This window comes from Hyperolius riggenbachi, chromosome 5 (assembly GCF_040937935.1).
Source record: "Hyperolius riggenbachi isolate aHypRig1 chromosome 5, aHypRig1.pri, whole genome shotgun sequence".
NCBI classification, from domain to species: Eukaryota; Metazoa; Chordata; class Amphibia; order Anura; family Hyperoliidae; genus Hyperolius; species Hyperolius riggenbachi.
The window spans coordinates 305,012,272-305,026,247 of record NC_090650.1 but is presented as its reverse complement, the minus strand read 5'-3'; the positions used below and the strand labels follow the sequence as shown (position 1 = coordinate 305,026,247).

At 42.7% G+C, this 13,976-nt stretch overlaps 1 protein-coding gene across 5 annotated transcripts in view; it reads right to left on the bottom strand.

The window, feature by feature from the left end:
• SPIRE1 (spire type actin nucleation factor 1) overlaps nt 1-13,129 on the bottom strand; it is a 257,639-nt gene extending 244,510 nt beyond the window's left edge. For 2 of the 5 annotated variants that reach the window (XM_068237134.1, XM_068237135.1), the window contains exon 1: nt 12,654-13,129. In XM_068237134.1, the coding sequence (XP_068093235.1) occupies nt 12,654-12,933 (280 nt within the window). In that variant the 5' untranslated portion in view covers nt 12,934-13,129. The remainder of the gene's footprint in view (nt 1-12,653) is intronic. The other 3 variants (XM_068237137.1, XM_068237138.1, XM_068237136.1) reach the window with 2 other exon arrangements.
• Nucleotides 13,130-13,976: the final 847 nt, after the last annotated feature.

Genomic DNA, 13,976 nt, shown 5'->3' with positions numbered 1-13,976 from the left:
TGCAAATACTGTATATGGATTGATAAGACATACCTGGTGTGTGTATTTTTCTTCTTGTGATTCAGCCTTTTTTTTTTTTTATTCCTGTTTGAATACTCTGACCTTTATGTCTAGTCAGTGCATCTCTGTGCATCTGAGAATCACTGCCGGTTCCCTGAAACTTCTGGCCTGCTTGAATGAAAATGACTGGATGCTATAGGCAACAAGAAAGACTTTCCACATACACAAGGCCCTGGATTAGAAGCAGCTTCAGTTTTATCTCTCAAGAAAAGCTATTTTTGTTATTTGAAGAGCTAATGCAACCAGTTTATGCGGAGTGGCTGGTGTATACGAATACTGAATAATCAGTAATTTGACCCCTGCAGTCTTCACGAATAAAAAGTATGTGTTACCTTTGGTATAAACAAAGCATGTCAAACTCCAAGGGTGCCAATGACACCTCAGATATAATGCTGGAAATACACGTTTAACGTTTTTGCAGGGAATCATTCCAATAGATGCCTTCGATGATAAGATCCCGACATATCCGATTCTCCGCTCGATTTCTCATAGAAGTAAATGGAAAAAAAGATAAAGAAAAACAAGCAGAAGATAAGAGAATCGAGCAGAGAATCGAATGGCTAATAGATCGCGCAGAGAATCGAACGCGAAAAACATAACATGTATTCCCAGCATAAGACATTAAATGACCACCATCAAAAAAAAAAAAAAAAAATGTAATCTACACAAAATGTACATAATCTCTGAGTAAAATTAACTATAAATTACTTTTTTCCACCCATCTCACTGTCACTTACAGTACATACTAAAATCTGACATTACATGTATGGGACTAGTCCATCTGCTCATGGAGGATTCTCAGTATTTCTTTTACTCCTTATGGCACAGTGCACACCGAATCCGCCTGAAAATCCGCGTGGCTAATGTATCTCTATGGGCTGGTGCACACCGGCGGTTTGAGGTTTTTAGCAAGCCGCAAACGTGCCTCTTGCTGCACGTTTGTGGTTTGCTTAAAACCTCAAACTGCAGGTGTGCACCAGCCCATAGAGATACATTAGCCACGGGAATGCTGATGCGGCCCGCGGATCTCATACAAAATCCGCTCGGTGTGCACCCGGCAAATATCGGCTCTCTGCTCCCAAAACCGCTAGCCTTTTGACGATCTGCTAGCGGTTTTGGTGTGCACTGGGCCTATGAAAGCTTTAAAAATAAAGGATTTGCTGAGCATCCCCTAGGAGGAGATGGACTAAGTAAAACCATAAAATACTTACTACCTACTGTGACAGTGAAAAAAGGAAAAAAAAATTATAGTGAATTTTTACTGGGGGGTAGGTATTTTAAATTTTTCACCATAGTGGTCCTTGAAGTAGACATGACCCCCCCCCCCCCCCCCCTCCCCTACAAATATAAGAATTAAAGCAAACCTGAAGTGAAATGTAAATGCCTATGCCCTGGAGACAGAGGCGTTGCTAGCCCCAAAGAGGGGGCACATGCCCCTTATCTATTCTGGGTTATCCCACATGTCCCCAGGCAGAGTCAGCTAAGGTGCCATAGCAGAGCACATTTAAATGAGTAATTTACATTTCATATCACGTATACTGTAAAGAGTACCTATGGTCAAAATAATGCTCAAAGAATAAAGATTTTGATCAATCACCTTATACATAGCAGATACCCTGCTCAGGTTTTGGCTAGTCAGCCGTCATCAGGAGTACAAATACAATACCATACCACAAGCAGGGTATGTGGTTGCCTTATATTACCAATTTTATTCTGTGAGTTCTATTTTAATAAAAAGCAGGAGCACATTTCAGGTTATACTTTCCATAAAAGAGCTTCACTTTGTGGCTGTAGGAGTTCTGATTAAAGGACACCCGAAGCGAAAATAAACATATGAAATAAATAATTGTATCTAACTTCCTTCTCCTAAAAAAATGACTTAAAGTGACTCTGTAACAAAAATTACAACGTTTTTTCTACCATCCTACAAGTTCCTAAACCTATTCTAATCTGTTCTGGCTCACTGCTGCACTTTGTACTATCACGGTCTCTGTAATAAATCAATGTATCTTTCCCCTGTCAGACTTGTCGGCCTGTGTCTGGAAGGCTGCCAACTCTTCCTGCTGGTCTGTTCCTCTATGCACACTCCAGTGTGTGTTTTATTTACATAAGCCAGCAGCTTCTCTGCTATCTTATCAGTGATAGAAGAGAGCTGGATAAAAATCCTCCTCTGTTAAGGCCCATACACACGTCGGATTTTTCTGAACGACCCGTCGTTTGAACGTTCCGTCGTTCGCACGTCAAATCCGACGTGTGTACAGACTATCGTTCGGGTGATAAGACTGGTTTCCAGCGATCCGCCAGGCGGATCGCTGGAAACCAGTCTTATCACGCGAACGATAATCCGTACACACGTCTGATTCCGCGTGCGAACGACTGAACGACGGGACGTTCAAACGACCCGTCATTCAGAAAAATCTGACGTGTGTATGGGCCTTTAGGCTGTGAAAGTAGCTGGCTGACACATACTGAGGAATTACAAACACAGGCACAGACAGAGCTGTCTGCAGGAAGCCTGTAATGTTCAGTGCATGAGAGAAGAAGGGGACAAAAGGTAAACACACAAATTATCTTTTGAGATTCAAAAGGAAAGCTGTATACAGCCTGCTTGTGTATGGATGTATTTTCTATGTGTGGACATACTGTACATCAACCTACTTCCTGTTTAGGTGGCCATTTTGTTTGTTTATAAACAAACTTTTTAAAACTGTTTTTGACTACTTTTAATGAGGCGGGGAGCGGCGAAATTGTGACAGAGGGTAATAGGAGATGTCCCCTAACACACTGGTATGTTTACTTTTGTGCGATTTTAACAATACAGATTCTCTTTAAGATATTCCACAGTTTTATTTTATGTTTTAGGGCCTGTACACACTGCTGCACTTTTAAAATCGCATGCGATTTTTAAATCGCAAGCCTTCATGAGAATAGGAAAAGCGCATCGCACCAGTGTGTACAGGTCTTTACGATTTTCATTATTTTTCAAAAGACCTTGCGATTAAAAAGCCATGCGATTTAAAAAGCGCAGCTCAATCGCAGCAGCGTGTACAGGCCCTAAATCTACTTTTTAAGTTTTAACTGTTTTATTGTTTTTGCTCAATGGCACATTCTTTGAAGTATGCCAGAGCTAAAATCTATGACCTATTGACCCTTTTTATCTCTTTCCGGCTCTCAGTAGCCATTTTCTGCTAGGAAAGAATTTCATAGTTGGAATTTCTTATCAGTGAGGGTCACACTGTAGTCACTTCCTGTCTGAGTCAGAACCAAGTCATCCACTTACATACCTGATATTTAACTCTTTCAGGCAGAGAAAGAAAAAAAAAGGAACACAGCATAGTTATTTGTGTGCTAGGCACTGTACATACCCATGTCTATATCATCATGTCACATGTCACTTCGGGTAGCCTTTAACATTACATGAGAAGTGAAGAGTGGGGAGGAGGAGATATCCAGTGTTCAATATTATTAATATTTAGTATGTACACAGCGCCGACATCTTCCGCAGTGCTGAATATATATGCTGAGTATATAGTCTTGTCACTTAACTGGAGCTCACAATCTAATCCCTACCTTAGTCATGTGTCCTTAGTCTAAGGCAAATTTAGGGTGAAGCCAGTTTACTTATTTGTAGGTTTTGCGACAGCATAACCTTTAAACAAAAACAAAAAATTCTATTTGTTACAGCTGATACAAATCTTGAAAGAAATCTGCACTGTTTCTACTTCATGGATTCATGGAAGCAGACATATTGTTAACAACCTGTGCTTTCAAATGAGCTTATCTGCCACCTCTGTCATTGACACAGAGATCAAATCTTAACTAGTGATGAGATACAAATGAGGGGGAAATAAACAGGCTAAACTCTCTAAATACATACAGGGTACATTTCTCTGTTTTCCTTCTGTTCTGTGCAAGAGTTCAGGTCCCCTTTAATATGGAAAATATACCTGGCAAGCAAACTGAATGCAAAATGTATGCAACTTGGAATTGAGCCAAAATCAAGCAGGGCTGTGGAGTGAGAGTCAAGGAGTGGGAGCAATTTTGGGTAACTAGAGTCGGAGTCAGGGTTTCGATAAACTGAGGAGTCAGTCGGACATCGGATGATTTTGGAAAAACATCCATAGCCTTTGTAAAAATTAAACTAAGGAGTCAGAGTCGAGGAGTCGGAGAATATTTGTACCGACTCCACAGTCCTGAAATAAACAGGAAGTGCATTATATCTGCATGCCAGAATTATTTGCATCTCACTGACTATCTCTAGTGTACTCCTGCCTGATACTCATGTATCCAGGTTGTGTTTTAGGACAGTCTAAGGCCTAGGACCCACTAAAGCTATTTAAGCAGCGATTTACACTTTCTAGGAATCACCTACGATTCCAAAAATCACTATGCCGATGAAAGTGCATGGAGGTGAGAAATGTTACCAATATACAATCTAATTTTTTAGATTGCACAAAATAAAAAATTGCTACAACTATGTCAGGAATTGCTGCTAATATCAGGATAACTGATTACTAGTTTTATTGACAGGCTTCACCATCTCTCTACCTACATTGATGTCAGTTTTATAATGAGTAGTGATTCCCTTTAGTAGTTATGTAACCAGAATTCCTCTTTCCTGCTAATCTGAAGAAGATGAGCATCTGTGACAGACATGGCAGCAGTAAGCATGGCAGGGGGTGGGGGTCTATTATGAAGGAGGGAGGGCAACAAAGAAAGATGAGAATGAAGCGAGGAGATCTGCAACTAATAGTACATAAGGAATCCACCTGTGTATACTATTTCCACCCTCTTCTCATTTGTATTATTTACCTTTAGGCCTTACTGAAACCTGTGTTAGATTTGCGGCAGCTGCAAAATGCTTAAAAAGATGCATGTTGTGTTCTGTCTTCTGTAAGGCAATAGCTAGTTGTGAGGTGGCTGTACCAGGCATCAGGCCGCACTCACAGCTACGTCTGCCATGCACCTCAATGAGAAAAAACTACCACAAGCCTGTAAACTGGCAGCAGGTGGATGATGTAGTAGGCAGCACGGTGGTGTAATAGTTGGCACTCCCGTCTTGCATCGCTGGGTCCCCAGTTCCATTCCCAGGGCACTATCTGCATGGAGTTTGTATGTTCTCCTCGCGTTTCTGCGGGTTTCTTCTAGGCACTCTGGTTTCCTCCCACATCCCAAAGATATAGAGATAATTCAATTAGCTTTGTTTAAATTGGCCCAGGACTACAATGGGCATATGACTACGGTAGGGATTGGATTGCGAGTTCCTCTGAGGGACAGTTAGTGACAAGACTATCTACTCTAAAGCACTGCAGAAGATGTTGGCACCATACAAATATCACACTGCTCAATCACACTGCCCCCTAACTGCTATGTGTGAATGGCCCCACATGTTTTCATTGTGTGCAATTTACAGGATGGTAAAATGCCCTCAAAACAAGCCAGTGAAAATAAAACCTTGGATTCAATGTGATTTGATAAATACTCATAAGTATTGAAGGTGGTAAGTAAAGACCTGAGGGCATCATGTTCTTTTCTTCATATTAACTGCTCCCAATTACTGTATCATGTAGGTGCAACCTTACGGCCATGCTAACCGGGGACTTTGCTTATCACTATGTAAAAATCTCAGAGAATTCTTGAAGAATCCTGCCGCGGTGGTCGGCATCGACAGAGAGGCAGTGGAAGTCTTTGTGTCATCCTGCAGCCAGTGTATTGACAGTCTTGGCTACTCTGCCCTCTTCCCTTCTTCCAGTCACTGCACAAAGCCTGAGTGTTCCCTTACAATTCCCAAAGCACAATCCCCTCCTGACAACATCCCTTGCTATGAATGTACACAGGCTGCTATTGTCCTGGCTCAAAAACAAACTCTGGGGTCTGCAGAATCCATCAAATAAATAAATAAGCTGCCCAACTGCTGCTATGTTACCAAAACAGTTTGAGCGCTGTGCCACCGAACATGTCCAACGGTCCACAAAAGAGGCCTTCATTTTACAACCCTGGGGCTGCCCTGCTGTTTACAGCAAAATAACAGCACACCGCGAAGCTATACAGAAGCTGCCTGGTACTAAGCTTTACAAAAAGAGGATTTCATCCCTCCAGATGGCAACAAAATAAACACTGACAAACATGACATGAAAGAGATGCACGGTATACTTTAGGAGAATAACTGTTGCGACCTTGACATGGTATTAGTTAGTTCGGGAAACCTCTTAAAAACAAAGAAAGAAAAATGGAAATATTGTCACAAGCAATGGGACAGTTTGTAGCTATTGAACACCAAATCTAATGAAAGTCCATTTAATGTTGCAATTTTTAATTTTTTTTTAATTAGATAATTGTTAGATCATTCCATTACATCGAATAGAAAGATTTTTTCAACATGTCTAACCGGATTTTGATCGAAAAAAGAAAGATTATTTTTGTCTTTCTTTCGATTGGTTTGGTCAAATAATTGGAAAAATTTTTTACCGTTTTTGTACAGTGCATGGGCACCATAAGGCTGGTTTTACACCTGGCCCTTGTGTTTGAGGAGCAAAGTTCCATCTCCACTGCAAAAAGCATAATTTAAATGACCTGTGGCAAAGTGCGCTGACAGAATAATATGCATAGCTCCCCCCCCCCTCCCAACCAACTTACTCCCTGCTGGACAGGAAGTACATCACTGGGATTCCTGGCTTCCCCATCGTATTTGCTACGTTCCATGTTGCACCGCCACTTAATTTACAATTTGTGCATCGCCCATTGACTTCCATGCATTCTGCCACCCCTGTGTAGCCGGGGTAGTTCTACAGTAATGTGCTATAGATTATGTGGTGGGTCAGCAGCGGATCGGAAACTTCTGGTGCAACGCAACAAGGTAAGAGTACTAGGCCCCATAGCTTTCAGTTCTTTTGCGTTGCCCTGCGTACACAAAGGGTAACGTAACACAATGAAACCGGCCTAGTGTAAAAGAGAGGAAAAAAAAAAAGGAACACAGCATAGTTATTTGGGTGCTAGACACTGTACATACCCATGTCTATCATCAAGTCACCTCGGGTATCCTTTAAGTCAAGTATTGTAGATGTCCTATTTAAATTACAGAACCCCCAAAATTAGCTAATCAACAATTGAAATTCAGATTTCAAATTGATGAGGAATGGCAGTAAATTGTAATTGAAGGAGCTGCACTGAGGAGTACAAACCAAGCAGGGACACTAATCCAATCGATCCTCAATCAAAAACATATAGATAAGTAAATATGCGTGCCCCTAAAATTGGCCGTAGACTACAATGTACATATAACCATGGTAATTAGATTGTGTGCTCCTCTGAGGGACAGTTAAAGAGGAACTTCAGCCTAAACAAACATACTGTCATTAAGTTACATTATTTATGTTAATTAAAATACCGGTAGATAGGTAATATAATCTCTTACCCACCCTGTTTTAAAAGAACAGGCAAAGGTTTGTGATTTCATAAGGGCAGCCATATTTTTGGTTGAAAGAAGGTGACAGGGAGCATGAGACACAGTTCCAACTGTCCTGTGTTCTGATCACCCCTCCCAGTTGCTAGGCAATGTGAACAACAACATAGGAAATCCCAGCATGCTTTGCACAGCATCAGGCGAAAAAAGCCCGGGCAGTTTTCTTTGATGGGGTAAAGCTTAGCTTCTGTGCAGCAAAAAATGAGGCTTCTATAAGAAAAACAAAAGGTCTGATGCTGTGAAACTGTTAAAGAAACACCAAGCCTTTTCAGTTCTGCTGAGTAGACTTTTAGTCTGGAGGTTCACTTTAAGGTGCCCATACATCAACATGTATTGGCAGATCGAACAAGAGACAGATCTCTCTGATCGAAGACAGATTTGTCAGCTGCCCAGGCACCACAGGCTGACTCCCATTCGATTTCAATATGAAATCTCTCAGGAAATTAGCCATGTGATGCCGCCTGGCTGCCTCTGCCCCCCAAATGTAAATGTGCCCCCGGTGCCCATGCATTGGAAAGCTCACCTACTCCTGCTGCTGTGACTACTGGTCTTATCTGCTGTTTACCCCGGTGTGAAAATCACACATATACCACCATGCATATAGCAAGTGACGTGTGTCTAGCGTCACTTGGGGGAGTCAGCAGATAAAACAGATTGTCACCGTAGCTGGAGCAGGTGAGATTTCCAATGCAAGGGCAAATTTACATTTGCGGGGACAGCGGCCTTGGGTTCGTCACGATATTGCACACCATTATCAAAGCACACCTGAATGACCACATCTGCCCAAGATTTTCCAGCATGCACAATCAACACATTCAAACGATTTCGGCCTGTAATTGGTCAAATAGTCAATTGGGCATGCTTGTTGCAGCACGGATTTTCATCCAATTCAGTAAAATTATTTAAACGGATGGTCGATCTAGCATAAAAATCATCAAATATATTGCCAGCATTATATACTCTATAAAGTTCTGCAGAAGATTTCAGCACTATATAAATATTAAACAATCTGAAATCTGAACAAGATGGAGTGCTGCAAGGTGGTAAACCGATTGCTACTCTGATTGAGGAGTAATGTACTGAACCAAGCTGTCGTCACTTAGTGGATGGCTACCGTCTCAGCTGAAGGTGTGATGGTTGGATGTGACCTAACAAGACCTTCCCAGAATCGTGATAATACAAAATAGAATGCATTTTCACAAACAACATGAGCCTTGTCTGGGAATACAGAGTGCCGTAGGTAGAAGGCCTAATACGCAAGTAACCATTTTGCTTGTATTCTTTAAGTTATGAAGTCCTTTAAAACATTTCCAAGAAGAAGCAGATTATTGTAATGTATTCCTACAGAGTCCAAATACTGTGGGGGAGGGTGACAAGGGAGGCTTGCCTGGGGCAACAAACTAGAAAGAATCAGCCCTCAGTGAAGTCCATTGCTGACTCTAGACAGCTTTGTGTCACCTGGCTGACTGCATCAGCAATGAAATGCTGCCATTTAAGCACTAATTCAATAACACATACTAAGGAAGAGATGTACAGAAATCCACAGCAACCAGCAAAACCTCTATTCTGATTAGGCAGCTGACTCCAAATCTCTGAACACCGATTGCCATTTATCTGAGTGGTATTAACTTGTTTCCTTCTGCATTAAAGTGGACCTGAACTCTTGCACAGAATAGAAGGAAAATATTTTTTCTCTAAAGACTACTGTAGAGGCGTGGTGGGAAAAAAAAAAGCGTTAAACTTACCTGGGGCTTCTAATGGTCCCCTGCAGACGTTTTGTGCCCGCGCAGCCACTCACCGATGCTCCGGTCCCCGCCTCCAGTTCACTTCTGGAATTTCCGACTTTTAAAGTAGGAAAACCACTGTGCCTGCGTTGCCGTGTACTCGCTCCTGCTGACGTCACCTGGAGCATACTGCGCAGGCGCAGACCGTACTGGGCCTATGCAATACACTCCTGGTGACATCAGCAGGAGCGAGGTGGTGAGGATGTGCAGGCGCAGTGGGTTTCCGACTTTAAAGTTGGAAATTCCAGAAGTGAACCGGAGGCGGGGCCAGAGCATCGGCGAGTGACTGCACGGGCACAGGATGTCTGCGGAGGACCATTAGAAGCCTCAGGTAAGTTCAACTCTTTTTTTCCCCCCTACAGTATTCCTTTAAAGGTTATTATGCTGTTGCACATCTTTTAGAGCAGAGAGGAAGTTCTGAGTTCAGGTCTGCTTTAAGAAGAAGGCCCAATAGTGTACTACCAATAATGGCTTTTCCCCAGCAGTCTAGAGATTTTTTTATAGTAACAGTTTTATTAATTTAGGAACTATTATTTACTAGTCATAAAATGTATTTATGCATTAGATACATGAATGTTTGCACTACAGGAAAATCAGCTCTCTGCGATTGACACTAGACAGTCATCTAGTAGTATTTTGGGGACATGTAAAAACTGAATAAAAAAAGCTACTAAAAATAGCTCTGTGTTTAACCAGCCTATCATTTGAAAAAGAAAACCTAATTGTGTACTTAGGGCTTAGTCACAAGAGCGCTGCATAACTCTGCTGATCCTTATACTTTCTGTAATCCACCAACATCCTGAGGAATTTGCTTCAGAGTATGGATAACTGAAGATTTCATGCAAGACCAGCGCAAATCAGCATCAATTCTGCTGCATCCTCACCAGATGAAAACAGAGCTTTCCTCCCTAAATCAGGAAACCCTTCCACCTCATTTACTGAACATTATATGCTGTCAGCTGACATTTTACAGCATTAGAATGTCCATCTGTCTTACAGTAGGAATGCTTGTGCTGTTTTGATATTCACTAGTCGATGCAAGCAATGGACTGAAAAGTAAACAATCTAGCAGGCTATAGACCGAGTCCTACTCTATAACCTTGTTATTGCTAGACTGAGGCAACCAGTATAAATGTACTTTATCATTGGTAGGTTTACCTTGTCTAGATTGGCAGCTACAGGCAAAGCTGCACGTCCCTACAGTAAAAACAAACAAATCTGGCAATTTTTTTGCCAGATCTCTAGAAAGGCTGAAGAACAGCAGAGGCCTATGTCCAGAAGCCCACTAACACTGCCCCTTCCACCAGATCCGAGGAACAATAGGCTGGCTTCAATAACAGAATGCCTCCAATATCCTATGTCAATAGACATGCCTCCAGTACCAGCTCATCATCAAAGCATGTTGTTTAGGCTTATTAATGGACACATGCACAAGGCAATTACAACAGCAAACTGGAACACATACCATTTGTTTATGTCACCACTGTGGTTGAGTTGCTGCTGCACACTAGGTCACAGCGTGCCACAGACAGAGAGGAACATAAATTTACTCTAATCTGATAATGTGCATAGACAGCTTACCTAAAATATCTCTATACACCCCCTACATGCTAAAAATCCCTTTTACATCCCTCCATCTTTCTCCAGCTTTAGCATCGCCAGTGTGTACCGTATTTTGTCTTAGACACTAATAAAGCTCATTTTAAATGTGGGATAATAAAAAAAAAAGACAGAACTAGTCATTCCATAACACGAAGAAATATGTACTGCCATTTACTAAGCTAGCTGTACATAAAGGCTTTCATGGTACATCAACTTAAACACTGACAGCCTTCCTGCTAGTCATATTATAGCTTGTATCTAAGCAGACATCAGCTGGCACTGGGCCTGGCTACAGACAGCAAATCACAAGTGATCTAGCTATACTAAGGGGTTTGTGAAACAGAGATTAAAAATCCATTTTGTTATTCACTCTTTATAATATACCTAAGTGCTGTTTTAATACCTCATATCTATAAAAGGGCAGTCAGATTAATTATGGTGGCTATTATGTTTTGAATGCTGTACCATAATTACCCTAAAGTAGCAATCTGTGGCTCTATTTAATTGAATTGCATCATGGGTCGCCAGCTGCGACTAATACTTCTCGCTAGAAAAGGTAGCCATATGTGGCACATAAACTTGCAGTTCAACTAAGTACCTACCTCAAACTTATTTAATTGGAAATATACAGCAAAGTGGCAAACCCCAGTCTACCCAAATGTAGTATATATTTGTCTCTACTTTCAAAGTGATCTGATGATCCATTTGTGTGGTCTATACTATCTGGTGATCTATAAAGTGGTGATCAATCTGCTGATCACCGCTTTACAAGTATGAGGACTACAAACCTGAATTGCTGTTATTTCTGCAGAAGTAAGGAGATCCTTATGGTGATAAGGGTGACAGTCACCACAAAAACAGAAATTTAAGAATGATATGGTGTTCTATGCACTGACGTGACCTGGTCAGTTGTACATTGAGAATGAACAGCTTAGCTGCCAAATGGGCAATACATTTGTTGTTATTGGGGAGCAGGAGAGAGTGCTGTGATTGGCCAGTGAGTGGGTGTGACAATAAAGGCAGGGAGGTCCGCTAGGTGGACAGGGGTGCTTAACTAGCTAAAAATGTGAATATAAATGTAACAAAAAATAAATAAATAAAAAAGGTTTACCTAGGGAGTAACAACAAAGCTATCTGCAGCCCAGTGACCAGATATTGACTGGATCAGGCACACACAACCCCCTACTTGCTGCAAGGCAAGCACAGAGGCTGTGTGCTTTGTTTGGTTAGGGAATTATTCCTATTATGAATGACAGGCTGCTGGAGAATAGGATTCCATGTAGAGCTATTATACCCATCCTAGCTGACAGTACAGGGCACTCAGTGACAGCTGATAGAGGGCAAGAGAGGCAGCCACTGATATCCAGAATGTCTATCGTACAGCAATGCGTCGGCTTAAGGTGGCCACTAACGGTACAATTTTGATGAAGAATCATTTAAGCGATCAGATAATTTTGATTGTATTGGCAGAAAAACTCTGCTGGAGTCACAAATCAACTGCAAAGGATTCTAAAAATGATTGTTGGAAAGCAATTCAGTCAATCAGAAAAATGGTTTGTCTAATTGGTAGTCACGAATAACAAGTATAGATTGGTTCGTGGATGGTGTCAATCAATGTATTACATTTTATTTCTGAATGCATTTACCTCATTTATCAAACGATTATTTGCTAAAAATGAAACAGTCAGTGCCCAGCTTAGAGTAGGCGACGTGCTGGGAGGAATGAATGGGGAGAAGGGACGTACCTGGCCCGCAGCGCTGGCTGATGATCACAGCTCCATCTCTCCGGATGCGGATCTCGGAGGCTTCGCTGAGCTTTGTCCGCTTGCCGCCCCCGGCGCTGGCCGCCCGCAGAGCCGCACAGCACTGGTAGCACACTGCCCATGCCTGCTCCTCATTGATGGGCTGGTTATATAAATCCAATATCTCTAATAGCGATAGCGAGTCCCTGTCCTGGCCGCTGATCCCAGTCTCTGCCCCGCTGGCCGGGCTCTCCTTCCGTGCAGCGGCCGGAGACTCAGCCATTACTGTGCCGCGTTACATATCCCGGACACCGTCCCGCCTCTCCAGTGCGGGGATTGCGGCAGCATCAACATCCTCAGCCGCCTGACCAGCCGAGCCTGGAAGCCCCTGCTCCGTGACGTCACGCAGACATGCAACGTCACTGCTCGGGTGGAGCCAGCGCCTGTGTGTCTGACAGGCTCATGGACACATTGCATGTGACGTGCTGGCCGCCCTACTGGCCGCAGCATTCCTCACACTTTCTACGCGGTTATGTTAATTGCTGAACAGTCACCTCAGCGCTGTGTCATTTGTGTCCCAATCCAGTCCTGACATACAAGTGCTTTCCTTATCACAGGAACACACTAGGGCTCGCTTCCAGGGCAAGCAGAAGTGGTACGTTCTATGCAATACCCAGAGTTTACCTGACAGGTCCACTCTGCGGGTGATTTTGTACTAGTACTTTTACAAACAAATGGATTTTGGTCATGTTGCATTTGAATATAGAAACAGGTATAGGTATTCAAATTGGATAAAGGTTCCCATACATTACTCGACTTGTGGCATCGGTTTTTATCATTTCAATCAATGCCCAGCCAGTCAATCAGAACATTCGAGCTGGTATGCTCGTGGAATGGGTTGTGTGTGTGGGACAAATTCATGATGACCGGCAGACCCCTGGCTGGTCCCCCTCCCCTTCAGGGGCGTAGCAATAGGGGGTGCAGCGGTAGCGACCGCATCGGGGCCCTTGGGCCAGAGGGGCCCCGAATGGCGCTCCCTCAACTACAGTATTAGCTCTATATTGGTCCTATGCTCATGATAATCACTTCTATAGATGCTTTGAATAGTGTTAATCATTAACAAACTGTTTCCCATCCCCTTCTTGCACCTCTGACATTGTAGTTGCCATTGGCAGCGTTTAGTGCGCCTATCAATCGCTATGTATAGAGTGCATGGGGGGCCCCATTGTAAAACTTGCATCGGGGCCCACAGCTCCTTAGCTACGCCACTGCTCCCCTTGTAAAATGAGTACTCCCAGCAGAGGCGGACAAAGGCCCGTGCAGCTG